The sequence below is a fragment of the Peromyscus maniculatus genome, chromosome 17, assembly GCF_049852395.1.
Source record: "Peromyscus maniculatus bairdii isolate BWxNUB_F1_BW_parent chromosome 17, HU_Pman_BW_mat_3.1, whole genome shotgun sequence".
NCBI classification, from domain to species: domain Eukaryota; kingdom Metazoa; phylum Chordata; class Mammalia; order Rodentia; family Cricetidae; genus Peromyscus; species Peromyscus maniculatus.
In genome coordinates, this window is record NC_134868.1 from 59,216,211 (window position 1) to 59,244,198 (window position 27,988).

The 27,988-nt window shown below is 46.3% G+C and overlaps 1 protein-coding gene and 1 long non-coding RNA gene across 6 annotated transcripts in view; one reads left to right on the forward strand and one right to left on the reverse strand.

Annotated features, from left to right (window-relative positions):
- The window catches only part of LOC107401723 (uncharacterized), a 58,123-nt gene extending 57,673 nt beyond the window's left edge, over positions 1 to 450 (reverse strand). The window contains exon 1 of the long non-coding RNA XR_006065098.2: positions 287 to 450. This is a non-coding gene — a long non-coding RNA (uncharacterized LOC107401723). The remainder of the gene's footprint in view (positions 1 to 286) is intronic.
- Ankrd10 (ankyrin repeat domain 10) lies at positions 1 to 27,914 on the forward strand. 5 transcript variants are annotated; one of them, XM_006981323.4, is made up of 6 exons: positions 1 to 349; positions 2,524 to 2,676; positions 6,475 to 6,566; positions 15,746 to 15,981; positions 23,564 to 23,659; positions 26,618 to 27,914. In XM_006981323.4, exons 1-6 carry the CDS (start codon positions 137 to 139, stop codon positions 27,079 to 27,081), a joined length of 1,254 nt encoding a protein of 417 aa, XP_006981385.1. In that variant the 5' UTR covers positions 1 to 136; the 3' UTR covers positions 27,082 to 27,914. The 5 variants fall into 5 exon arrangements, with proteins under 5 accessions (XP_006981385.1, XP_076409858.1, XP_076409859.1 ...); XM_076553743.1 differs by lacking the exon at positions 1 to 349 and adding an exon at positions 673 to 1,030; XM_076553744.1 differs by lacking the exon at positions 1 to 349 and adding an exon at positions 747 to 1,307.
- The last annotated feature ends 74 nt before the right edge of the window (positions 27,915 to 27,988 follow it).

Consider the following 27,988-nt stretch of genomic DNA (forward strand, 5'->3'; position numbering starts at 1 on the left):
CGGCAGCGGGTGGGAGAGCGGCCGCGGCTCGCCGGTCCTTTGTGCTCGGAGCGGCGGCGGGCTCGAGCAGGCGGCCTTCGCCGGCGACGTCCCTCGCGCCGGCCCGGGTCGCGCGCCTCCCCGCGGACCCCCCATCATGTCGGCGGGAGCGGGCGCGGGCGCGGGCGTGGAGGCAGGCTTCTCCAGCGAGGAGCTGCTGTCGCTCCGCTTCCCGCTGCACCGCGCCTGCCGCGACGGGGACCTGGTCGCGCTCTGCTCGCTGCTGCCGCACACGCCGCGCGCTCACCTGGCCGCCGAGGACTCCTTCTACGGCTGGACGCCCGTGCACTGGGCCGCGCACTTCGGAAAGGTGGGCGCGGGCACTTTAAGGCGCCATTTTCCGCGTGGTTCCTCCCCGGGGGTCAGAGTGCACCCCACCCCGCCGTCCCCGGAGCGCGCGGCGAAAGCTCGGTCGGCCGCGCCAGCGCCCCCCCCCCCACTTTCCCCCGGGCCCTCCCCCAGGGTCCCAGGGCGCATGTGCGGTCTGAGGCCTAAGGGGTGGGGGCGCGGGCCCGACCGGAGCCCCCGAGGGGTCCACGGCGCATGTGCGGCGCCGCGCGCGCGCGCCCTCCCCAGGACCTGGGGGGGGGCGCGGGGATTGCTGGGAGGAAGTGGGGTCGGCCTGGCCGGCGCCCCGAGGGGCCCAAGGCGCATGTGCAGCACTTCTGTCTGCGGGGAGAGGGAGAGGGGCGGCGGGGGGCGGGGATGTAGGCCGCGGTTGGGGCGATTTGCGCCGAGTCCGCCCCCTCTCCCGGGAATGGTGTAGAAGGTCCCTGCTCCCGGGGAGGGGAACGGGGAGCCGCGCGGTCCGGTGCAATGGAAACCCGGCGGAGACGGGGAGGGAGGGACGGGCGCTGCACCTGATGTGGCCGCAGGCGGGGTCGCGCGCCCCGGCCCACCGGGGCCCCCTCCTCCCCCGACTGGGGCCGCCCCGTGTTGAGCCTGGCTGTTGGTTCCGTCCTCCCCGGGCGTGGACGGATGGCGGACAGTGGTGAGCGGGCCTCCGTGCAGGGAGGGGGTCGCCGGGAAGCCACCGTCTCTCGGCGCCTCCCCAGTTCCCCGCGGACAGACTTCGCCTCGTACTGTTTTGCCCCAATGTGAGATAAAGCTGAAAGAGCCTTTTTTCGCTTCTTCGGAGGCCGAGTTGTAGACTTGGCTTTGGACCAAAGACCGGTGATGTAGCTGAGGCGAGGACTCTGTTTTTGAGCTGTCTTATGAACCTGGGTAGTCTTAAGATGGGGAACCATCTTGGAAACCCGTTCTGACTGGTAGGGAAAGCTCTTAGATGGCAAAGGCAGCGCCTCTTTCCCCCAGCCTGGCCATCTGTTGTTGCTCCCCCCTTTCTGTAGGGTTCCAGCGTGTTTTCCTCAAGATGTACCAGTGATGCTGAAGTTACCCAGTCGTGTATGAGGGTTATTTATTCCCGGGAGATTGGTCATTATTAAGGCTAATTATACCTTGCTTTTACAAAATGCCCCCACTTAAAAGTACTCTGCATAAGTCCAAACCCAGTTTCCTGGGTTGAACATGGCCTAGCTAACAGGTTCATGTCCTGGGGACTCTCCATGGTAAAGGTTAATTAAAAGCTTTCCATCTGACACCTATTCATCTCACCACTGGTTTGTACTTTTATTTTCCCCTTGGGAAATTAAAGGAACTCTTCACCAGCCATTGCTTTCGACCTCTAACACTGTTTTGTTTAAATCTGTTCACTGCCTGCTGTGCAAGTTTTGTAGCCTGCCAGTCAGTAAAAACTCAGTTTATATTGAGGTGATCTTTATGAGGACAAGCTTAAACTGCTCAGAGAGACAGATAAGGAGACTCGGCGGCTGTTTGTTCTTGGAATTGCTTGCAACCGGGCACAGTTTCTTCACTGCCTTGTAGTCAGTTGAGGAGAAACGGGCAGTTCAAAATTGGAGAACAAGTAAAGTAAGTTCCAGAAATTTTCTGGCCACATAGTAGGCACTTGGTGCACATGTTGACCTGTGATGGACTCGTAACCAGCAGCCAGCACAGCAGGACCTGGCTATATCTTGTCTCTGCTTGCCAGTCTTTCAGTCAGTCACCTGCTGGGTGAGCTCAGCTGTGCTGTGACCTTTTTTTCCCCCATAGTTTTCTTTCTGTTCAGTTTTTAAAGACTGAGCGAGTGGAGAGGAATGAGCTTTGAGGACGTTCAGTGTAGACAGGTTGGTGCACACTATGAAAGAGTCTTTGACTAGGAAGAGTTCACAGTACTTAGACATTTTTTGTAGCCTGCCAATCATTAACAATTTTATCATGTGTGTGAAAGTCTTGATTAGAAGTTTTAGAATAATGCACTCTTGGTGTAAATGTTTTGAAATCTTTTCATAGCGTTGGGAAGAGATTAAATTATTGTTAGAAGAAGAAAAAATGGTAACAGAAATGCCACTGGTGACCACTGTGGACTTGAGATTGTGTTGGTGTACTGACATGACCTGTTTTTGTCTTTCTGCCTGTTTGAAGCTGGAGTGCTTAATCCAGTTGGTAAGAGCAGGCGCCTCCCTGAATGTCTCCACCACCCGCTATGCCCAGACCCCAGCCCACATTGCTGCTTTTGGAGGACATCCTCAGTGTCTGGTCTGGCTGATTCAAGCTGGGGCCAACATTAACAAACCGGTAAGAAGGCCTGATTGATGCTGCCTTTGTTTGTGTTTCCAGTTACAGTTATTCACATGATACTGTTTTAAACTGAGTCCTTAATTAGAGTTTGATGTCTTTACCTGAGGCCAACTGGAATCTGTTCCTTCAGTTACTTGTGGATAATAAGCCCTTTCCTCCTGAGGCATGCGTTCGGTTTGTAGAGTGCTTTTACCTATGTGACTCACCCAGATCTGATTCAGTGATTTGCCCAAGGTCACAGCTGATAATTGAAGGCTGTTGGCCCACAGCCCAGATTTCCTGGCTCCTGCTCCCTGCTGCCTTAACCTCATAGATACTGTAGAAACACATCCAGACCAGCAGAAGGATGGCTTTTATTGGCCTCGGAGTGGGTTTGCCCTTCAGACACCGGTTGAGGGTGGTGACTGGGTGTAGGACCGTCACTCTGTCATTTACTTAGTGGGAAGAAGTTTGTGTTGAAGTGTACAGACTAGAGGATAGATGAGCCAGATTTTTTTATGGTGGATTTTTTATGGATGTTTATATTATTAGCCTATAGTAGAGAAGCATACAGTAGATGGTTTGAAATGGAGCAGACAGAACTTACTGCCCAGCTCAGAGGGTGGATTACATGCTGGCAGCTCTGGTAGCTATGATGTCTGCCTTTTCCCCCATTTCATTTTCTTTTCTTTTTTTTTTCTTTTTTCTTTTTTTCTGTATTTTCCAGACAAGGTTTCTATGTGTCGCTTTGCACCTTTCCTGGAACTCACACTGTAGCCCAGGCTGGCCTTGAACTCACAGAGATCCGCCTGCCTCTGCCTCCCGAGTGCTGGGATTAAAGGCGTGCGCCACCACCGCCGCCCGCCCCCCTTTCATTTTCTATATACTTTTCTTTTTTAAAAAAAATTATATGTGGGTATGTGCACCTGTTTGCTGAGACCAGTGTTGGATCCTCTTAGAGCTAGAGTTAGAGGTGGTTGTAAGCCACCTGATAAGGGTGCTGGGAATGGGCCTTGGGTCCTCTGGGTGAGCAGTACATGCTCTTAACTGACAAGTCATCTTTCCAGTCCCTTACATATTGCCTTGCTCTCATCAGCATCCTGAGCTGCTCCTTCCTGCTTCTTTCTCTCCTAAGGTTTGTTCCTCGGTTATGACAGTTGTAAAACAGTTGTGGGTCCTTCCTGAGGATAGGTTAGCTACCCACGGAAAATGGCAAGGGTTTTTGGCCATGGGTGGGAACGAGGACTGTAGGAAAGGGGTACAAGTGGATCGTGCAGGTTTTTTCTCCTTGAGACTTAGAGTAAAAAGGCAGTGTAAGGAGAGGCCCCTTTTTGTCGCTGAGACTTGACTAGAGACAGCTTTAGATCCTTACATATTTCCTTTTCTTCTTTCACATGGATTTTTTCTTTTGCACCCTCACCTTGCAGGGCAGAGACATGTCTGTCCATCTGCCTGACACCCATACTGTTGCCTCCTGGTCTCAATCCTGCCTGTGGATTTGAGTCTGGGTTCTGCTGTTTTTCAGTCTGGCTTTGGACAAGTCACTTACTTATTAGACTGTGGTTCCAGTACCACCGATAAAATATGAGTAATAAGTTTGTGAATAGAAATAGTTCATATTTGCTGTTAATATGGACTTTAAGTGTAGAATTTTCTATATGTTTACCTTAAGTAGTTAACAAAGTGTGTAACTTAGAGAGGTATAAAGAAATTGGTACCTTTGGGGGAGGGCTTTTTAAAAGCTAGATGCTCCTTTTGACTAGCATTTCATTTTAGATGCTGAGAGTACAGGCTCACAGGTGTGCCTGTGTCCCCACTGTTCTGTGGGGTGCCTCTAGATAGCACCTCACATCCTGGCTTCCCCGCAGGTCTTCCTAGCCTTGCTTGTAGCCTCCCTTGGGCACTTCTGAAATGTAAATAGAGACCGGGGTACCATTGAGAAGTGTGGTTTCTTGTTACAGATTGCTTCAGCATCCACCTCTCCTTTAGAGATGTAGACCACAAAACAAGGGCGAAGTAGTCCTGCCTGTTCTCTGACCTCTGTTAGTATCCCTCCATCTTTTGGGGAAATTTTTTTTCCTGTTCCAAAATTAACTGTATGATTTTTTTTTCTTTTGAACATATTTTGCAAAACCGTTCCTGCAGAGTGTGTCTGTCTGTGTGCGTGATATTTGTATGTGCTCATGTGGGTATGTGCAGGTGGGTGCGTGGATATGCATGTGTATGTGGGGGCTGGAGGTCATGAGTGTTTTCCACAGTTGCTCTCCATCTGTTTAAGATGGTTTCTCACTGAACCTGACGCTCCATCAGTTTGACTAGGTTAGCTGCGGTGAGCTTCAAAGACCTTCTAGTCTGTCTGTGGTTCCGGGGTTGCAGACACACACCACCATGCCTGGCTTTCATAGGGGACTGGGGATCCGAACTCAGGTCCTCTTGCTTGCACGGCAGGTACTTCACAGACAGAACCATCTTCCCAGCCAATTTTTGTGTGGCTTTTGTTTCCTCTGCCCTTATTCTTCTTTAAAAAGGTCGTCTGGTGGACATGGTGGCACACACCTTTAACCCTAGTGTTGGGGAGGCAGAGAGAGGTGGATCTGTGAGTTCAAGGCCCTCCAGTCTATGTAGCAGGTTCCAGTGCAGCCAGAGTTGCACAGTCGAGAGACCCTGTCTCCAGTAAAGGGGGAAAAAAGTAGTCTGCTTTTCTAAACATCTGAGTTCACTGTATAGTTCTTGGATAGTCACATGACTTTCTTCAGAAAACCTAACTTGTTCCGGAAGACCCTTGTGTCACTTGAAGTCCATCTAGAACCTTGTTGAAGTAAGTGCGTGCCCTTCCCTGTCCTGAGCCATCAGTGCTCAGTCTTGAGTGGCTGCTGTGAAACAGTAACAGCACTATTCCCCGTATGGGGCACCTGAAGGAGCTCGGGCGTTTGCTAAATTTATGAATGACCCTTTCCCACACACTATACGATTGCACGCCTGCCTTTTTTCTTTATCCCTTAATTATGTGGTATGCAGGTGCTGCCAACTGCTGCTCCTGGGAACCTTGAAGTGGGATCCATTCAAGTGCTGGCAAAGCTCTGCCTCAGGGTTTCCTAGACAGCACTCAATGCGTGTCTGACAGAAATCCTCCTCTTGCTTTGGTTCTTACAGCCTAGAAACATTGTACTGGAGGCATTTTCCCCTTAAAGCCATATAAGCAAATGAGTCTTCCTTTTTTATGACTATTGCCCTCCGGAGTGGCCTCCCTGAGTGCTCACTCCGTCTGTTGCCCTTTTGTGCTCCAGTGTTTTCACCACACCAAAGGTCTGTTAGCACCGCAAAGCTTCCCGTCTGGCTTAGGTTTTTCTGTGTCTTTACCCCATCCTCCGACTTGACTGGTGTCGGCCTACAGAAGCTGTAGAGGGACATATAGGAGGTTGGACTTTCAGTTGCCTTGTGAGCGTTTCTTGGCCTGGGGAGCTGTTTTAATGTGGATTTGTCTCTATTAGTCATAAGATAATTATTTTAAGTTCCTGTACAACACATTTGTGCCAAGCTCCAAGATAAAATGATTGGTAATTCAGCATTACTGGCCTCACACCATCAGTATGAGCTACCTCCCAGGTCTTCATCAGTCTCCTGTAGCTAAGTGTTGTGGAGAGCATGCCCTGCAGCCTGGCTGTCAGCAGCCTCTCACAGGTACACGGCCTTCTGCCCCACTTCAGATTTTGCTCACATTACTTTATTTCAGAGATAAGGGAGGCTCTGCATTGATTACCTGCTTCTCCTGTGAACAGTGTTGGTAAATCTCAGCGTGTGCATTTTGTGTTTCAGGACTGTGAGGGGGAAACTCCCATTCACAAGGCGGCCCGCTCTGGGAGCCTGGAGTGCATCAGTGCCCTGGTAGGGAACGGGGCTCATACCGAGTAAGTGTCTTCAATTATTCCCCTCACTTAGAGACATGGTCACGGTGTTACATACAGAAGTAGCATTTAGAGCAGCAAAAGCCTTAAACATCTTTGTTTCTAAAGTTAGCAATGCAGCTGTGCCTTTTTGATCTGGTGTTAGTGAGGAAGGTTGGGTTAGGCTGACCACTAGCGGGCGTAGGCTTCATCCCCCAGAATGAGACAGCAGAGTGGAATGAAAAGAACAGCCGGTCCATTAGACATTGGAACGCAGTGGTGCCATTGACTTTGGCACTAAGTAGCCATGTTGCTGTGGCATGTCTTCCTCATACTTGTTTGCAGGCTCTAATTTCAGATGGGGGGCTTGGATTAGAGTCCAATGTTTTTTCAGGTCCCTCTGGCTCACAGTCCTGAAGACTGTTTCTAAGTCTGGATTTCCTTATAGATGTGAGACCCCATTTAAAACCTCCTTAGACCTAATGACTTACAGCTTCATGTAAACTGGAGCTGCATAAGGAGACTTCACTTGCTTGGAGTCTTTGATGCTGAGGGTTAGTTTAGAATGTTCTTAATTTAGTGCCATTTGCATGAGCTGTGGTCTATTACCTGCTAGAACAGTGCTAATGTGTGAGTGTGTTAGTTCAGAAATGTGTCTTGTATGCAAATCCTTAGCTAGCCATAGCATTATACATTATCTAGGTATATTCATTGTTTAACTTTTGTTTTTACATTGTAAAAATTTTCTTCCACAGTTCACAGCATTAACAAATGGATGCGGTTTTTCATCCTTAAAACACTGAGTGTAAGCTGTAGAGAGCAGTAATAACCAAAATAACTGATAATACCAGCTTTTAAAATTTTACTGTAACTTAATGAGTAACTCATTAAAAATTAATTAGAAACCACTTTATTTTAACAGGAAATGTGAAAATTGAGACTTTTGGATGCAGTGAGAGAGACCCACAAAACTTAGTTTAACCCTTTGGTTTCCATTTCATTGTTCTGACTGTATAACAGTAAATTCTGAACATAGGTCCTGAGCAGCAAAACCATGTATGTTAGCTCCTGTAGGCATGTCTGTCTCCAGAGCTCAGCTTAGCTACTGTCCCAGCTTCCGTTTGCTTCTTTATTGGCAAATGTTGCCATTAGTTTGGGCTTGGAGATTTAATGTTATAGCTATGGCCTGTGTGGCCTAAGCATAGCAACACCTGGCCGTAATCCAAGCACCCAGGAGGCTGAGACAGGAGTGGACTTTGAGGCCACCTGAGTTACATTGTGAGACCCTGTCTCAAAACAAAAAAAGACAGGGCATGTATTAACTGCTATGTTTTAAGGACCCTTGTAACTATATTTAGTTGTGATGTGAGGTAACGTAAAAACAGTTTGATAATGTGACTATGTATTATATAATCTTAAAACATTTAAAGTGATTCTCAGTTGCTTTAAAGTTACAGAATCAGTTTTACTCACTGTATTTATATTAAAAACTTAGACCTTTAATACCAAGCTTTGATTATAAATACAGTCATATATAACAATTGATTAAATTACTTAATTATCATTTATGGAAATAATGGGCAATTAAAGTTGGCGTTTTTTTAAATAGCTTATTTTTTTTCTAAATTATACTTTTATTGGTCCTGAACATTTTATTACAAAGATGTTAGTTTTAATTTTAATGAATAACTTAATCCTTTGAGCCAGTAAATATCTGTCAGTGTGTCCTTTTTTTTTTTTTTTTTTTCTTTCTTTCTTTTAAGTAGGTATCTTAAAATACGAGTATCTTTTATTTACAATTCTGTCCTTGGTTACAGGACCCTCAAGTGTCTCTTTTCTACCAGGTGTGGCTGAGCATGGCCTCAAGTGCCAGTCTGTCCCCCATCTCAGTACAGGAGCCACCCCCTCGAGACCCTGCAGTATGGTGACTGCCCTGGAAATGAGCTTTCACATTTTTTTGGAAGGAACATTTAGCTTGACTACCTAGGCAAAAGCAATTTTTAAAATCAGAAGTCTTTGGCCTGGAGTTAAACTACAAGTAGTCATTATTTATTGCTATTGTGTATGTGGTTATTCAGTTTATCATCTAATGAAAATGTCGGTTTTACCAGTAAGCTAAATTGAAAACTGCTTCTTACTGTCTGTTCTGCACATTTTTATAGCTTATCTTGTTAGTCTGTCTACATAAGCAGTTTGACTCCCCCAAATAGCAGTGCCTAGGTCTATGTTCCCCTGTAATGCTACTTACATGGCCAGATGTCATCCCAGCACATAAGTCTTCCCCTAAGACCAAAGGTTTAGCAGTAGTTTCCTTATATTAAAATTACTTAATGTTTCATTTCATAATGAGCCAGATTGCTAATTCATTTTATAATCTATAATACTTAGGAGATTAAAAACTTTCCTTCTCCTGTGACTAGGTTAAAAGCTGCCTCATACTGCTATTTTTAAATTAATGATTTTGCTCTTAATTCCTACTCTGCCTTTTATATGTCTGCTACCTTAAAGTGGCCAAAGACTAAAGTTGTGCTTTTTTTGATCATCAGGTAGATGGTGAGGGTAACTGCTAAGTGTCTGTGGCTAGAGTGGTTTGTTATATGACTGACTTGTTAATGTAGGTTGCAACTGTAAGATAACACATTTCAGCAGCTGTGCATCGTATTAAATTTTCTAGCACCACACGTGAGTATGTTGATGGACTTTTGTTTTCTTCTCTTAATGTGAAGCTTGAGTTTTGGTGCCAAGTTATCTTTTCCACATGAGCTTCTGCTTCTGGCTTATGTGGTAGTCCTGGGTAGTTGCCATTTTCACACCTCAGAGTCAAATACACAGGCTCAAATCCCAGTTCTGTGAGCACACTAAATGTTTGTGTACCTTAAAGGACCTCAAGCTGTGTCTAAGCATGTTGGACTCTGTTGAACTTGTGACTCAGCCTCACATGATGTGGGAGGCAAGGCAGATGCCAGTCCCCTATAGAACATGGCTTCATTAGAAGGTGTGTATTTTATGGCAACCAGATCTAGTGGGGGCCTTTGAAATCGTTTCTGTGTTCACCCCAGAGCAGCCTCCCTGCCCAGGAGACGGCTGAAGAAGCAGCAGTGGGCTGAGATAAGAGCCTCTTCCCCATGTGTAGAGACGGCTCAGTTGGCTGAGACGGGAGGCCAGCCACGGTTGCGGCTATGCCCTGTGGATCTGCTAGGCTTTCGTGGTCACTGAAGCGAGTGCATGTGCCTCACCTGGAGCCTGCCTACAGGCAGGGTTATCACCAGGCCAAACACATGGACATACTTAGGTGTGTGAGTTCTCTTGTAACTTTTTATGGGCAAAGTGTCACCAAGTGTTAGCCATTCCCTTCTGAAGTGGATGGTTAATTCACCTCCACACATCTGTCCTTGAACATCAGTCCTGCTGGGAGATGTCTCAGACTCACTGGGGCAGTCGGTCTGATGCCTTAGTGCTTGGAGTCCTTCCCGTCCTCACAGGCTTGCCACTTGCCTGACTGAAGGGTCTCTGGTCTTGCTGCTGCTTTTTCCTCCACTAGGACGGCAGGATGGAGGCGGCTGTGCGGGTCTGCCCACAGGCAGGAGCAGTCAGTGATGACAGGCTCAGAATTATTTTATTAATATCTTAAATGACATAGATTTCCCTGTTTCTTTAACTGTTGCTTTTATATTAAATTGGTGTTTTAAAAACAAACCAACAATTTATAAATACTCATTTTTCTTTCTGCTAAATCATAGTGGAACATGCTAAGTATTTTAACGTATGCAAACAATAATTGTGGTTCACTTGCAATGCTAATCATCCTCAGTAATGTTGAACTTGAAATGAAAACTTGGCACCAAACTTATTCAGGTAGAAACTTTTTAAAAAATCGTTTCTTCCTATTGTTAAGTGAAGAGTGCATTTATGAAAGTCTTCATGATTATGTGTTTGAATACCAAAGGGTTAAAAATACACCTGTATTTCTTTGACTGCAATAACAGATGTTTGCTAATGTTTTGACTGTATAAATAGACATTTAGTAAATGTTTTTATTTTTTTATCTTTTTTTAATGATTCCATTTATTTGCTTATTTCCATCTAGGAATAGTTACTAATGTATTTGCGATACAGCATACCAAATTTTAAAGTAACCAGAATCGTGAGTTGATGGTTTTTAGTCCATACTATTAAACTTTTGTTGAAATATTGACATAAATTGGCTTCATGCTGAAGTCACTAGAGGTACCTCCTAAAGACAGCACTAAAGAAGGCAGTGGAGACACTCGGTCACACACCAGTGGCCTGGCTCTGACTGCCCTGCACCTCATGTGTGTATGTATTTTAATCCAGTGTTGCCTGCAAATGTGATCCCTTATGATTGACGTGTCCTGTGTATGAACCATGCCCGTTTTAAGTCACGCAGAAGATTCTGAATCTGTAAACACTACACATGTCAATGTCTTACAGCTACGTAATTCGAATTGACTTGGTTTTTTCAAGTCACCCTAGAGAGGGGAGCATTCACATAGAACTGCTGAAACTGCCACAGGTGCTCCTCCGAACCTTACGGTTGTGGCATTGAATGTTCAGCATGGCTTCCCTTCTGCACACAAGCAGACTGTTGAGGTATTTGTTGCGGTGATTGGTTTTAATGCTAATCTAGGAATTCAGATATAGATTCTTTAGATTTGCATGCTTTGCTTACCCTAATTTATGATATCTACCTTTTTATTTGTAAACTAACAATAGCTAAATTCAGATCAGAATTTTAACAGAAATATTATTTACATTAAAAATTGTGGGTTTTTTTATTGTCACATGGCATTAACATAAAGAAAGTATCACAAAGGTGACATGACACCTTGAGTTGTGAAAACGACGTCAGGTGTTTCCTGACCTGTCGTTATTACGTTGGTTAAAGGAAAACCACTCATTGGAACGGCTTCTCTACTCTGGTATTGTGACACTAAGTGGAAAATCAGAGGGTGGCGGCCTCTGTGACAGTCGGTCCTGAAGCTCCCTGGGAGGAAATCTTGAGCAAATTAAATTGAATGCTCCGTTCAAAACATTCTCACAGGAAATGGTGTTGGGTGACCGTTTGATTCATTCTTGACACTTTGGCAAACTGTTTGAATTTGTGGGTGAGATTACTTTCTTGTCATGTGCTAGTTTTCTGATTCTGAAAGATTAGCAAGAGGGCTGGGTGTGGCTCTGTGGTTGAGAGCTTGTCTGGCTGTGTAAGGCCTAGGTTTGATCCTCAGCACTGCTGAGAGTCACCTGCCTGGGGTGGAACCGTTTGCCTCCCTCTTGGAGGCGATTACAGAGCTGGGATTGACAGGCAGGAGCAGCATATGGAGCTCAGCCCCATGAAAGTCTGCTCCCACCAGCCTCCTTCTCAACTCCATGTCAGCCTCAGCAAGACTAGGCTTCTTAATAGACTCCCCATTTTAGTATTTTGTGTGTGGATGTTAGCATCAGAGAGAGTGGGTAAGGGCTGAGGCTCACTCTTACACAGTTGTGCCGTTTCTCCCGGGTGATTGATCTTCATTGGCACTTCATTAGCGTCTGTCTGCAGGACCCAGTTAGTTCTGTGTGGTGAATGTTGGTGAATCACAGGCTGAAAGGGTGGACTGTTAACAAGCACTTGACCCAAAGTAAAGTGGACATAGAAGTCGTGAATGAGTTGTGTCCTTAATTCATGTGCCCACCTCCTTTAGAAGACAAGGGCAGGGGAAGCTGAGGTGCCTCCTTAAACTGGGAGCACTGCATAGAGGTCAGAGGTGCAGTGAACCTGTAGAGTCTAACCAAGACCGCTGTGCAAGCCTCGAATGAATGAAAATTAGGAAAGGGAGTTGGAAGCCCTCGCAAGCAGTTCTCATTCTTCATGCTCCCGCCTACGGATCCCACTGGGAGGCTCTCCGATGGAGGCGCAGCAGGTGGTGAGATGGGAATGCTTGGTCTGATGGTTTCCTTGGTATCTAATACTTTGTGATAGAAAGTTATCTTTTTTGTTAGACTCTATCATGAATCCAGTAGTGATAAGACAGCAAGGAGGACCTTGAGGGCGCTGGTTGATGGGAGGTGAGCAGTCTCGTGTTTGTCAGCAGCTCTGACTCTGGCCTGCGGATGGAGGGCCCCTGAGCAAAGGATGGCCTTTCATGTCTAGATGCCAGTTTAACCGGAACCAAAATGAGAAATAATGGACATTGTATGTAAAGGTCCATGTGACTCAAATTTCACTGTCCATAAGGGATGATAGGACATGACACACTGACTGTGTGGAGCTGCTTTCAGGCTGCAGGAGCTGAGTGTTTGTGCGAGAGAGTGTGTTCTGTTCAAAGGGAAAGAGCACTGTATCCTGAGCTAGACGGTCCCTGCCAGTCAGTTCAGGCCAGCTGCCCTGTGGAGGTCTTTGATTTGATTGGACAAGACTGAGGGTCTGTCACTCAGGAGTAGAGACTACAAGTGGTGAGTGGAGGTGAGCAAGAGAGGAAGTGGTGGACACTGAAATAGACGGCAAATGGAGGGTGGTGGCTGGTGCTTGATGTACCAGCATCACCGAACAGATCTTCAGCTTGTGAAGGCAAATGTTCAACTACTGTGTGATCAGTCCTGAGCAACACAGGACACCATATTAGAGTCAGAAGGGTGCTTTATATTCTATTTTCTGATATGTAAAGATATACAATGCTACACAGTAGTGCCACTTAAAATGGAACAAAATTATTGTCTCTGCAAGCATTGTGTAGTACAGATTCTGATGTGTCCAGTTCGCCTTCTGGAATTTGTTGTTTCTGTTTGTGTTTACTTCTGGTCCTTCAGAATTACATGAGCTCAGCTTGACCTTTGGCTCCACCTGCTGCTGCACCGGTGGATGGGCTCTCATCTTTTTGAGCTTTTCTCTTAAGTTGGAAAGTTGGACCCTGTAAACATCTAGAAGTTGGTTGTCTCTGGTGTAAGCAGAGGAAAGTACCAGCGATGACGGCTCCCTGGGCGATCAGGGGGTCAGCTGTTAGCCAGCCCACTGCGGTTTATGTTGCAGATTTCCTAGTGCATTACTTACCCTACTGTTGAATGTTGGCTTCTCGTGTCTGTGTTCTTTCAGTTTGGTGAACAAGACCATACGTACCCATAGATAGAAATGATCATTTGGGGGCTAGTGAGACAGTGAGTTCAGTCCCCAGAACCCATATGGTAGAAGAAGACGGTCTAACAAGTTGTCTTCTGACCTCCACACATGGGCCATAGTACACGTGTGTACACACACACACACGCACACACACACACACGCACACACACACGTAACAATAAAGAGATCGTTACAGATTTTGTCTGTAGTGTTGCTTGTCTTCAAATTCTGAAGACATTTAAATTTTTCACATAATTGTTTTTTGACAAGTAGATGTGTCTAGACCATCTTCACTCTGCTGTCTGATAAGCTCCACACTTTTATAAGAATCGTAAGCCTTGTGGCTGTGTGGGGCAATTAAAATCTGTGTCGTGTTGTGATGACAGGTGGGCTTTGTTTAGGCCATGTATTAAATCATGTTTTCTTTTTATTTACGTGTCAGTAAAGATGCTGGAATGAATGTACATCACAGTTACTGTGCTGAAGTCTTAACCACGTCAACTTTAGTTTTTACTAGTCCTGTGAATAATTGCATTTTATTTTTAAGGAAGTGCTACTGATTTCTGGGATTCTCAAGTCTTGCCTCTTTGTATTTCATTAAACTGGACTTGAGGCCTGGTAAGATCACTCAGTAAAGTGTTTGTTATGCAGGCATCAGGACCTCTGGAGACAGGTAGCTCCCTTGAGCTCCTGGCCAGCCAGTCTAGCCACATCAGTCAACTCCTGGTTCTCCAAACACAAGATGGAGAATGGTTGAAAAAGTCAGTCAGCCTCTGCTCTCCACACACACACCAACACTACACCCATGTGCACCACACCTACCACAAACTGAGCTTGAGTCTGCCTTCCAGATAGGTATTACAATTAATGAGTGTCCAAAACACATTCTGCAGCTGGAGCCTTGTGCATGTGACCACTGGAAATAGAGTATAAGGCTGTGATTATCCTTGTAAACTAAGAACTGTTATTTGTCCCTGAGCCTTTAGATTTTGTGCTCCAATTTTAAGTTTGTTTGTTTGTTTGTTTGTTGCCTTAACAGTAACCCTAACAAGCACAAGCGTCAGGGTTTGGATTGGTCATCTCTGATACAAAGCGAGGCCTTCATTTCATCACGTCTTGGTTGGGCGTGAAGAATAGCTGACTGAATAGGTATGGAAGCTCTCCTCACCGTTGTTGTACCCGGTTGGCCGGTCGGTACCAGTTGAAGAGCCTGAGGGAAGGACCGCTGCCTCCCTGAGTTCTCTAGCGCAGCGCACACTCCTGCCTTCGGAGGGAGCTTGAACAGCATAGCTTTTGTTCCCTCGGCTCTCGCTGGTTTTTCACCTTGACAAATAAATGAAGCTGTTCCTTTCCTGTTCAGCTCTTGGACTTACATTCTGCCAGTGTTTCTTCCTCGGTCTGTGACATGTTTAGTGTTATCACCAGGTGACACAGTAGTTCCTTTGGAGAGTAGGACTGAGCCTGCGGCAGTACTGCAGGGTACTGGACATTTGCAACACGATTTGTTTCTGCAAATTTTCCTACGGAGGGCAAATCGGTCAAAACGTACTTCGCCTTGTCTCAGTGTAGGGGCCAATGGCAGGCTACTTTGTCAGGATACCTTCTGAACTTCCACTTCGAGTGTCACATATCAGCCAAAATCTGGCTTATTTCTGCACTGTGACTTTGCAGTCAGGGAGCCACTTGGTATGAATGCCATGGACAATGTCGTCAGTACATGCTTGTTATAATTGTACTCAAGCTAAAGGATGGGCTCATTTTAAAATGAGGTACAGCTAATACAGTCTGTTTCAGGTGAGGTCTGAAGTAGAGTAAGTTCAGATTCTTCAGACTAACAAAACACAGCTTTGAGAAGTCAAGTAGGAAGATACCTTTTAATTTAGTATATTGATTTTTGTTTTTGTTTTTACTGTCTCCCAAATCAAATATGTGTAGGAAAAGTTAGTTACAGACCAGGCTGATTAACTGCTCCCTTAATGAAGATTTGCTGTAGATCTGTTGTCAGCTTCAGATAGTTTAGTCAGTGTGGCAGGAGCAGACACCAGGGGCGATTCTGTGGGGTGTAATTCATTGTTTTTGTGTTGTGCAGCCTGAGAAATGCCAGTGGCCTGACTGCAGCAGACATTGCACAAACCCAGGGCTTCCAAGAGTGCACCCAGTTTCTCTTGAGCCTCCAGAGCCAACAGATGAGCCGTTTCTGTCAGAATGGCGCCTTGAGTGGAGGTCATGAGAACATGCTTCCCAATCACATTAGCCTGGGAACAAATCGAAAGAGATGCTTGGAAGACTCAGAATCTTTGGGAGTAAAGAAAGCTAGAACCGGAGGTGAGACCCTGTGGGCGTGGTTTACTTGTACAATGTTCCAGTTTACTTGTTAATGTATTTTTAAGACCTTTGCTTATTTCACATAGTGCCTGGTTGGTGTACTGAAATTGTAGTGTTCATCTGAAATAAATTGTACGTGTCTGTTACAATTGATAGGTCCAGTTGATACTCTAAAGACAGGTCCTTTGCTTTTCCTTGTTGCTATTAAATTTTAAATTCTGCTTCATTTTAAACAATTAGATTTAGCTGGAGAGGCTCAGAGGTTACGAGCACTGACTACTCTTCCAGTGGACTCAGATTCAGTTCCCAGCACCCACATGGCAGCTCATAGCTGTCTGTAACTCCAGTTCCAAGGGACGCAACACCCATGGCAAAGCACCAATGTACATAAAATTTGTTTTTAAAAATTAAATTAAAAAAAAAAAGGCTAGGTGGTGGTGGCATATGACTTTAATCTCAGCACTGAGAAAACAGAGGCAGGCAGATAGATCTCTGAGTTCCAGAACAGCCTGGACTACACAGTAAAACCCTGTCTTGAAAAACCAAAAAAAAAAAAAAAAAAAAAAAAAAAATGATTTATTTTACACAGGAATGTTTTGCCTGCATGTATGTCTGTGTACCATATGCTTGCCTAGTGTCTGCAGATGTAAGAAGGCAGGCATTGGATCCCCTGGAACTGGGGTTAAAAACAGTTGTGAGCCGCAATATGGGTGTTGGAATCAAGCCCTGGCCTTCTGCAAGAAGTGTTCTTAACCAATGAGCCATCTTTAGCCCTGGTCTGCTTCCTGTTTTAGATGATCATTAATATTCTGAGCACATTTTGAAATGCCAGACCTAGAAGGTTTTAAAAACTAGTTTCAGTGTTGACTTTTGAGATAGGGTCAGGTTACATGGGCCAGATTGGCCCTCCACTTACAGTGACCCTCCTGCTTCAGGCTCCAGAGGGCTGGAATTATAGATCTGCACTGCCAACACCAGCTCACAAAGTTGTTTTGTAAACTTGGCCAGTGTCTCTTTCTTGAGCATTCTGGTCCTTTTGAAGGATTCCTTAGTTTCCCTTAAACCTTGTTCTGCAGACTCACCTAGTTATGCTGGTTTTCCTCTTGGTTGGCTGGTGACTAGAGGTTTAGTTTGTGCATTAGAACCTCTGTGTATCCTTCCCGGGCAGCTGCACATTCCTCACCCGCATCCTGCAACTGCTAATGCAGAGTAAAGGGAGGCAGGAACCTAGCGTGACCATCTGGGCTTTTGTGGGTGATGGTTCATTGTGGGAGGCCTGCTCCCACTTTTTTCCCAGGGTATTCTTGAAGAGAGAGGAGTGAGAAATATTTAGATAGAAAAATAGAAAGGAGTGAAACAAACACTGGATAGCCATAGGAGAGCCTGGATCAATACCCGTCGTCCCCTTCTGTCTCTTCTAAAGGGCTGTTTATAGGAATGCCAAGGGGTGGAACAAATGACCTCCCCCTAGCTCAGCCAAGTACAGCCCCTTCCAATCACCTGGTAACCGCACACGTGGTCCAGGCATCCCCTTATGCAGCCCTGCTGGGTAAAGCAAGCCCAGATCTCACTAGGGAACCTCTGGGCCTCCATGGTGCATGAAAGCCGAAGCCCTCTTCCAGACACTCAGAGTAGCGAGCCCTCCTATGGACGCCGTAGTTGGCTCTGGTAGGGCCGTGGTGCGTGTGGCCCAGAGCTGCTCTTTATTTGTGTGATCTCCATGACTTGAGCAACCCACAGTCTCTTCCGGGTTTAGATTATGTAGCTGGAAGCCTGGCGAGTCTGTGTGTGGACAGTTGGGCGCAGAGACGTGTTGCTTCCCTTCCCGGCCCTGCTGCTCAGCTGCTTCTCCTTCCGCTGTCGGGTCCTGGGAAACAGCATGGGCCACGGTGACGGCTTTCCCCCAGTCCAATACTGTCGGGTCCTGTGAAACAACATGGGCCACGGTGACGGCTTCCCCAGTCCGAGTGTGCTGAGTGTCCTAGGGAGCCCTTCCTCAGTCTCTGTGCCATGACCTGCATTCTTGCAGGCTTTGTTTCAGCTGGCAGTCCAGAATATTTTCACTGTCATTTCTGGCATGTTTTGATGGCTGTTTAAATATGTAGAAATTTGCTCAGTCTGAATTTCTTACTTTGTTAGAAGAAATAGAAGTCTTTCTAATGTAACACAGGCATGAGATTTTTCAACAGTAATTCTCCACTCTTAAGAGTGCATGCTGATTTTGCTGAGGAACTGAGTTTGATTGCCAACAGCATCCACTCTAGGGGAATCTGACACCTTCCGTGGCCTCTTGGAGTACATGTACATACTCACACAGAGACACAAACGCGCACAAAAACAGTGAAGTCCTTTAAAAACTTAGCTACAAAGGTAATTACTAAAGTTGAAGCCGCTGCCGCTCTTCCACTTGTGTGAAACTGTACACACGTAGGACATTTGGGTGTGTATAAATAAACAGACCACCCCCTGATGTGACACCTTTCCGCTCTGTCCTGGCATTCCAGAATTATATATCAGGACCTCACTGTGGAATTCTATCCGGAAACCAAAGCTCCAGCAGATTTTCTAAGCTCACTCCTCAAGAGTTTCTTATCATCTGGAACAGTGGTGAAAGTCACTGATTCCCAGGAAGTGTGGTCGGCTTCAGTGTCCCACTTTGAACAGTTGGTGGTGGGCACCGTGGTGATGAAAATGCCCAGATGTACACACTTGAAAGGATGTCTGTCTCAGCAGTGTTCTAGTCGGTCAGTCAGTCAGACAGAATATAGACGTGTGAGCTGGGGGCGGGACGTGAGAGCTGAAGTTCCTTGAGCAGTTGGTGTTGATGAAACATATGGGGGTGAAATTTCCTCCGGTGCCTGGTTTCCAGAAAGAATTGCTGTGTCTGTTTTCCATTAACCAGCCATTTGCTCAAGGCAGGATGATGACCAGTGAAGCTGGGGTGGCCCTGCACCGCCTGTGTCGTACGTAAGCCAGCTGAGGTTTGTTAGTGTTCTCAGTTCACCTGCAGAAGAACTCAGTGCTCTGTCTGTGGAAGTCCACACTGACTGGACAAGGATTGGGAAAGCAGCTGCCCCGAGAAACAGTCTGGTGTGACTCGGATGTTGCAGCCCTGAAACACTGCAGGCTTCCCTGACCGTAGTTGGCACTGAGGTTTCTGGGCACACCTGTGTCCTGGAGTGAATTTGGCATAGAGTTTCTTTTTCTTTTCTTTTTCTTTTTTCTTTTAATTTTTCTAGACAGGGTTTCTCTGTGTAGTTTTGGTGTCTGTCCTGGATCTCACTCTGTAGCCCAGGCTGGCCTGGAACTCACAGAGATCCACCTGGCTCTGCCTCCCCAGTGCTGGGATTAAAGGTGTGTGCCATTGCCACCCAGCTTAGGGTTTTATCTTTGTGTCAGTCATCCTTGACAGGGATCCTGAGGAAAACAACATGCCTAATAAGGTTGGGAAATAATAGATAATTTGCTAATAGCCTTAAATATGAAATTCACAAGAACGCCTCCCAAAAGTAAAATTTCCACTTAGTTCCTTTAATTTGTAATGTCCTCAGTATCCTCAGATGTGCAGCAGTTGTCTGTTTATATTTGTTTTTAAGTTTCTAGCGGGGGCAAAACTTCTCTCAACTTTTCCACACAGATGGTCGTCCTGATCCCTGGAGGCATCATTTCTGTGTGTGCACTTAGTGTTGTTCCAGGGGACCATGGTGCCCGTGGCTTTCCTGTCACTACCATGGTCCAATTTTTTCCACAGTTGTGAGCAGCCTGGTTCACACGCAGTCCTTTGCACTCTTGAAATCAGCCTCAGTCTTCCTGGGTCTCTGCAGGGCTCTGCCGAAGTCTGTGCCTTGCCACCTCTCTGTCTTGTGTCGTCCCCCAGGCAGGCTGCCTTAGAGAAGAGCCTTGGTGTAGACCTTGAACTGTGTTGCAAGAGATAGTTGACGGACAGATGAGGTAGGTAGGTGACAAAGATACTTGAACAAATAACTCTTGTACATCACAGTTGGCTGCTAGAAGCCAAGATGCAAGTATTTCTGCACCTGCTCCTTTTGTTGGAGTTGAGGCCTTTCTTCCTCTAGCTTAGCATTCCCTGATAATGGGTGTACTTGAAACTAGAAGTGCTGCAGGGCATGAAGGGGTGGGCAGCACAGCCTTGTGCCCACCTCTCAGGGTGAGTGGGCCCTTTTCTAGTGTGCTGGAAGTGTTCTGAACCTTGTGGGTTCATAGTCTGAGTCCTTGGCAGTTTAGGCCTGTGTGCTTAGCATCTGCTGCTTTGGTCATATGTAACTTAGCAGGGTGAGTCTTGGAAGCATTTCTCTTGGGTGACTAGAGCACAGGAAGCTTGGCTGTGTGGCTTTAAAAGTGGTTTGTTACTGGGTGGTGGTGCTGCACACTTTTAATCCCAGCACTCAGGAGGCAGAGGCAGCTGGATCTCTGAGTTGAGGCCAGCCTGGTCTACAGAGCTAGTTCCAGGGCTACACAGAAATCCTGTCTCAAAAAAAAGAGGACGTGCTTTCTGCTTCCTTTCCAAGCCCAAGCAGAATACTCATGGGTCACTCTGAGACATCCACACAAGCTGCCTTCTCAGATGTAGCTTCAATGGCTTCTTTAGTAGTAACTAATAGATTGGGGCTAGAAATGCCACCAGCATCAAGGTATGATAGGGAGCATATGGAATCCAAACAGTACTCTTAGGAATACTGTGGTATTTAATTCAACGGTTGGTGACATACATTTTAAAAAGTAGATAATGCTAGTTATGGTGCCTGCTTGCAGCCTGCTCTGCTTCTGTCACACGTCAACCATGATTCTGGGGCAGAGTATTGAGTGTCTTCCCAGAAACTCAAAATGAGATGCTAGGCTGTAGAAGAAAGAATGTCCCTTCCTCCTTACCCTGCTGGATCAGTGACAGACAAAGCCCTGTGTGAAAATCCACCTCATTGGGCTTCCCTGGGGCACCACACCTTCCTGTGGTGCTGGGCTCCTCTGCCCCTGCTGGTGTAACTGCAGCCAGGCCTGACTGAGGGCAACGTCTTGGATGGCTCTGCTACTTGGAAGGGAGTTATTTTCCTGTGGTTTTGTTTTTCCTTGCTGGTTTGTGGGTTTCATTCCCTGATAAGGGAAATGCCCTAGGGGTTGGGCATCAAAAGAAAAAGATCATCCTGACTGACTAGTGGTAGCACACACCCTTAATCCCAGCACTCAGGAGGCAGAGGCAGGTGGATCTCTGTGAGTTCCAGACTAGCCTGCCCTACAGAGTGAGTTGCAGGACAGTCAGAGCTACATAATGAGATGCTGTGTTGAAGAAACACACACACACACACACACACACACACACACACACACACACACACACACACACACAGAGCTACATAATGAGATGCTGTGTTGAAGAAACACACACACACACACACACACACACACACACACACACACACACACACACACACACACACCCCTCTGTTTTCCTGAGGCTTTGTGGAGGAGGACAGAATGGCCTTCACATTTGTTGCATGTTCTTATTTTGGGGACAGTTTCACTGTGTGGTCTAGCTGGGCTCAAACTCATGATCCTCCTGTCTCAGTCTTCCAAATGCTGAGAGTATATAGGGCACCCCACATCTATGCTTCAGGCCATGGCTATGAAGGCGGTTAGTCCACTTTTCAGAGATACAGACTTGCACAAAAGCAAGCGCCGGTAGTTGACACTTTATATGAGGCCTGTCGAGACACTGAGCTTCTGGCACGGCTGCCTAAAGAGTGCTTGGGTTTGGTTGAGCAGACTCAGCAGAATGGGGACCAACACTGATGCCTGGCCTCGCTGTCCTCAGGGTCCCAGTGGAACGAAGCATTGTTACCTACTCAGCTGGATAATTGACCCCTCCAGATCCCAACTTCTGTGGTTGCTGCTGCTGGCACACTGACCTTGTAGAGTAGAGCCAGTTTGGTACTGAACTAACTTGAGACTTTAGGATTTTAAAAGAGCTTTGTGTGAGGACAGCTTAATGGCTTGTAGTTCCAGAAGTCCTGTTTAAGATGCTTTTGGTCTCTCCCGGGTGCAGACTTGCCTTCCCCCGACCATGCAGATCGCTGTTCAGGTCCATCCTGCACTGCTCATTCACTTGGGTTCTCAGTGTCCCTTAGCATTTAGCACATTAGCATCTTTAGGGAGGAATGGATGTTGGTACAAATAATTGAAGACCCTCATGCCTCTAAAATGAGGACTAGTTAAAGCTATAAAGTTCATATCTTCTATTTTGAAAACTACTTCGTACCCTGAGTTGTTTATTTGTATCCTTTGACCCAGAGATAATTGTAGGTATTTGCTGAAGAAATGTCAATGAAGGTGAGCTTATGAGGGTTAAGGGTGCAGTTTGGGCGAGCACAGAAGGGGAGCAGCCCAGGTGCTGTCTAAGGCCGGATAGTGAACAAAAGATTCCCCTGGAGTAGTGAGCATGCAAGATAATAACCACACTATGATATTCTCATACCTGTGTTGTCCTTGCTTGTGTTTGACACCCTACTCTTTCTTTTTCCCCTTCCTACTAGTCTCCTCCTCCCCCAAATAGTCCTTTCTCTGTGTGTGTGTGTGTGTGTGTGTGTGTGTGTGTGTGTGTGTGTGTGTGTAAATCTAGATTTTACATGTGAGAGAAAACAGTGTTTTTTGTATCTAGCTTGTTTTGTTTAGTATGATGTCCGGTTCACAAAATTCCCTGCAGATGACATTTGTGCCCCTGCCCCCACCCCTCACCGCCCACCCCAGGCTACTCTTTAGCTCGGGCTAGCCTGGAACTTGCTGTGGCTTACCTCAAACTCACAGAGATCCACTTGCTTCTGTTTCTCAAGTGCTCAGACCACACCTGGACTGTGATTTCACTCTTCATGCTTGAGTGACTGATGTATGTGTCAGTGAAGCAACATGTGTAGCTACTCTTGGCATTATTTTAAAAGAAAAAAGCAGCCCCTTCTTACTAAAATTAGAAGCCATTTTTCAAAGAGAGGAGAGGTTTGGGACACAGGTAGACACTCTGTAGACACCTGGAAGGCAGTGATGGCGTCTGCACTTCCACCCTCAGACACAGTGGCAGTTCACACTTGTAGTGTGCGCCTTTGGTGTGCTGTGTTGGGGACTCAGCGGACATGGCTGCAGTGGGTCCCTGTGGAAAGACTGAGCCTGAGTGTCGCCCTCTCCGTAACGTTTGCATAACATCAAGATTGTTTTGAACGCTTCATATTGAGAATTGTCTCCACTATTCAATAAACTCACTGGTGGTGGGGGCAGGGTAGGATGAAGCTTAGTATTATCTCAGGTTATACAACTCTATTACCAAGGAACAGCTTGGGAATTATAGCTTTTGCCATCAAGAAGATGAGCGAAAATCTGAAATTGACTTTGAGCTGAAATTGCATAAAGACTTTGTTATTGTAAAAAGTACTTTCACAATAGTATAAAAGTTCAATAGTGATCTTTGCTTCTTTAAATTGTTTGATAGTTGTTAAGCTTTTAGGGTAGATAAAGGGGTGGAAAGCATGGCTTGGATTTCTTTTTGGACACAGAAATCTAAAATCGCCTGTTTCCTGTGTAGTTCCCAGCCTGGATCACACCGTGCCTCTAGCAAATGGCGAGGCTGAAGAGGACGCCGACAGAATGCACGTTGACAGAGAGTTTGCTGCCGTATCAGGTGGGAGTGGACAGTTTCCTGTTAGCTGCAACAACACCCCAGTGCTCGAAGACACCAAACAGCAGGAGAGTGGTTCTGTTGGACCCAGAGAAATAGAAATATATACTGTTTCAGCAATGCAGACCCCTTGTCGTTGCAAGAATCAGTATGCTTACTATTTCTAAGTTCTCAGACTTCACACTTGCTTGTCCAGTGTCTTTAAAGATGTTCTATTATAATTTACATTTTTGGCACTTGTATGGATGCAAGAATTAAGCATTGCGTTGAATTCTCTTGCTGTGAGAACTAGTGCAATCTCCCAGTTTTGATTTGAAGCTTTTCCGTGATGTGCCTTGCTTCTTTCTCATGAGGTCTGCAGTTGGTTTCCTGACGTGGCCTTTGGGTGACTCTGCACATGCTGTTGCTTAGGCTTCGATGGCTGTGCAGCATGCGGACAGCTCACGGGGAACACTGGGAACGTGGAGGGTGGCGGCGGTGGCTGTGACCCACTGGTGACAAGTTTGGGATGTCTGCCCCGTGCCCGTGGTTGCGTTGGTGTCTAGCAATCCCTTGAAGATTGTTAAGATGCTGACTATTTTAAACAGTGCTTTACATGTTAAAATGTTCAGCATATGACAATAACTAGCTCTTATTTTACAGTTTTCAAGTCAAAGAAGCTCAGTGTGTCCAGAATTTAGGATCTCTGAAATGATGTATTTATTTGGCATGTGCCTTTTCTCCTGTTCTTTAGGGGATGACAGAAGGTCACAGCTGTTCTCCATGTGTCTGTCTATTTAGAAATACTGATTTTATATATATAGAGAGAGGGGATGAAAGGTCAGCTGTGTGTTTCCAAAGCCACAGGGAATGTTTCTGTGCCCATAACACAGTCCTGCACAGTCATGGGTGGTGTTACCTTCAACCAAATAATTAGAGAAAGTGGGTGCTCGCCTCTGTCCAGTTAGCTCAGAGAGTACGTTGAAATCAAGTTTTCTCTCAGCAGATGCTCTTTCCTAACAGAGAAGTGACAGGCGCCAGAGCCTGTCCTTTATGAGGACGACAGAGCTCTCTCCCTGGTCAGCAGCAGGAGGAACTCTTTGTGTTAACAGCCAGCCCCATGCTAAGCTTGTGGGCGGGCTTTTCCTTCAAGCCAGTTTGTCCTGGGGTCAGAAGGCCGTGTGGGCCTTCTGGTGCTTTCCAGTACTGTCTGGCTGAAGAAATGCGTTAGGAATCCCTGACATCCTTGCCAATTCCTTGTGTGAAGTAGCACCCGTCCGTGTGCACAGAAAGCCTGTGGAGACAGCTGCCACTGCCCTGGGATCTTAGAGAAGTAAGGCATTCCCCTTAAATGCATCTCCACTTTTTGAAAAGCTGTTTTAATGATCTCTTCACATTTTTAATGCCCCTCATTTGAGACTCGAGGGGCAGGGGGCTCTGCAGTGACTTCTTTGCCGGCTCAGTCTAGCTACCTGTACCCAGTGCTTTGGATTGAGTGGCTTCGTCCACAGCTGAGCAAGTAGGTGAGAAGGGGGTGGGACAGGCCGTGTCTGTCATAGTCTCAGGCTTCTGCCCTCCGGTTGTTGGTACACTGCCCCAGTGAGCTGGGCTGCCAGCTTCCTTTGATTTTGAGATGAAATAGTGAAACTGATCTACTTCAGCTGGGTACTAAAGGAGGAAAAATGCTGTCTATAGCACATTAATAACTTTGAAATTCACCATCCTATTCATGAGTTAACAAGAAAGGTGACTTTATTTAAAAAAAAAAAATACAATTTTCCCCTTGAGAAAAACTTGCTTCATTTTTTAAAAAGTTTTGTTCCTAGTATTTGAAATATTAGTTCTCAAATATTGAGTTGTTCACAGAGAAAAGCTATAATTTTAGGGGGAAAATTTATCCTCTGAATGTGTTCCAGTTACTAAGTTAGGATTACTACTAATCTGAAAAAAAAAATGTTGATGAGGGATCTTGATGATTTGTTTACTTAATAACCACAATCCTTGAGAGGACACATGCAAACTGTAGGGTACAGGGAAAAACCACTGTGTTCATCCACCAGCCACTAGACCTGAGCTTGTGTAGACTTAGTGTCTGTCTGTCATTACAGTCCAGAGCACTGAGATAAAATTCACTATTACCAAGCAAGAGCTCCTTCTTTTACTGTGTGAATTCCTGTGAACATCAATGTAATTCTCTGTACTCTAGCTCTGTGTGCCCACATGTCTTCTGTACAGCAGCAGCTTGTCTGTGGACTGAACTGTCCACACTTTCTCATCATAGATGGTTTCTCATCATAGATGGCTTCGGGCAGTAACCAGATCTGAGGCCTTGGCTCTCATGGTCGTCTTTGTTGCTGGACGCAGTAGAAACCCTCAGAACTGCCCTTGACCCAGGACTGCGAGCCACTGGTGTCCCAGCCTTTGCTCAGCTACCGGCCTGTGCTGCACCAGTGCTGCCTGAGCAGCAGCGGGGGTGGGGTTGGGTGTCGATGGCCCTGTCGCCGACACAAGCGCAGTTCCTGCTGGTGACCGAGTCCCTGTGGTGACCGCTTCAAGTTTCCTCAGCGCAGCCACGCGTTTGCCTCCCTGACTAGAAGAGTTCCCTGTCCCCAGTAGAGTGTTCTGCCGGGTTCTGATGACCCTGCGGGTGATTTACACTGGGCTTCGGGGGTTGCTGTAGTAGATCAGTATCTACTGTTCTGTGTTCACTTTTGGTGACAGCTTGCATTTCAGATCTCTCTCCAAGGCTACTGAAATATAAACACTTTTCCTGTCCTTACTAGACAAAATACTACAGTTGTGTTTTACCTCTAAATCTGTCTGTATAACCTTGAGAAGGGAACTGGTTTGTTTAGAAGAAAAAAAAAATAGCAACAGAACACAAACCAAAGTCTTTTTTAATTGTGGCAAGAGTTGAACATATGCTAGTTTCTCCTTCCCCATTGGTCTGCGTTTTGGTGACAGGTATATTTCTTAATGCAGATGTGAAAAACAGTAGCTCCGTGTTGAATACATTGACAAATGGAAGTGTCATCAATGGACATTTGGACTTCCCCTGCGTGACACAGCTCAATGGGATGGAGAGCAGGAGTAACCCGTGCTTAACAGGATCTAATGGAATTAGCAATGGACAGCCATTTCCCAGTGGCCAGGGTTCGGTCTGTGCTAATGGGACTGAAGAGCCAGAAAAGACCATGGGCATTAACCCTGAGATGTGTGGGTCTCTGCATCTGAACGGGAGCCCGAGTAGCTGTGTGGCCAGCAGGCCGTCCTGGGTTGGGGACGTGGGAGAGAACTTGCACTATGGACACTACCATGGGTTTGGGGACACTGCAGAGAGCATCCCTGAGCTGAGCAGCGTGCTCGAGCACTCGAGCTGCGTGCGGGTGGAGCAGCGTTACGACAGCGCCGTCCTGGGCACCATGCAGCTGCACCACGGCTCCTGAGCCCGGCCGGCGGCGGCCTGCCTCAGCTCCACCGCAGTTCCCGTGAGTGCTGCTGCAGCAGACGGCTTCCAGTGCAGGCGCTTCACACGGGCGGTGTGCTCCTGCAAGAGCACTGGGGGGCTCGCCTTTTTTTGACACCAGCCTCTTGTTTCTTTGTGAATTCTAGTGGATCAGGATGACTTGGGTTAGTAAATGAGGTGCCTGGTGACACAGCACCATATCCAGTCATTTACCAGACAACACAGCTCTTCTGTGCAGGCTGCAACCGTACAGTGGTGTGTGCAGCGACCCAGGAGGAGCAGCGTCAGTGGCCAGGGCCCAGTAGTCTCCCTGTTTCCTGTGTAGACCGACCACTGCCTGTGTTTCCTTAGGACAGGCTCTGCCTGGGGTGGATTAGGGTGGTTGTGTTTTTACTCCACATTTCTACTTGGTCTCTGGACTTTTTACCACAGATAATGGTTTCCTTTATATTTAGTGGAAGTCGCTGTTTGTAGGAACTGTCAGGTCAGATATTTTACTATGGTGACCTATTTTTTTGTTACTGTTTTTTGAGGTTTTCTGCTTAAATATATATATACTACTATATATCCAGTTAACTGAGAGAATTTTGGATTTCTCTTATTAAAACTGCATTAAATTTATGGTTTTATAGAAATTAGCTTTTGTTTAGGCACCTAGTGGTTACACTGCAAATACCGCAATGACTTCTGATTTTTGTAATAACAATTGGTGCAGATAAACTGTGAGATGAAGAAACCAATGCTTTAAGAATGTACTAGCATTTTGTTTTTAAACTGTTCTTTACAAATTGAATAAAAAAAAAACCACTGCTGATCTGTTTCTGAATGTACTTTGTAGGTGGGGTTGGGGTTGGGTCGGGAGGTGTGGGTGGGGAGGGGGTTTGGGG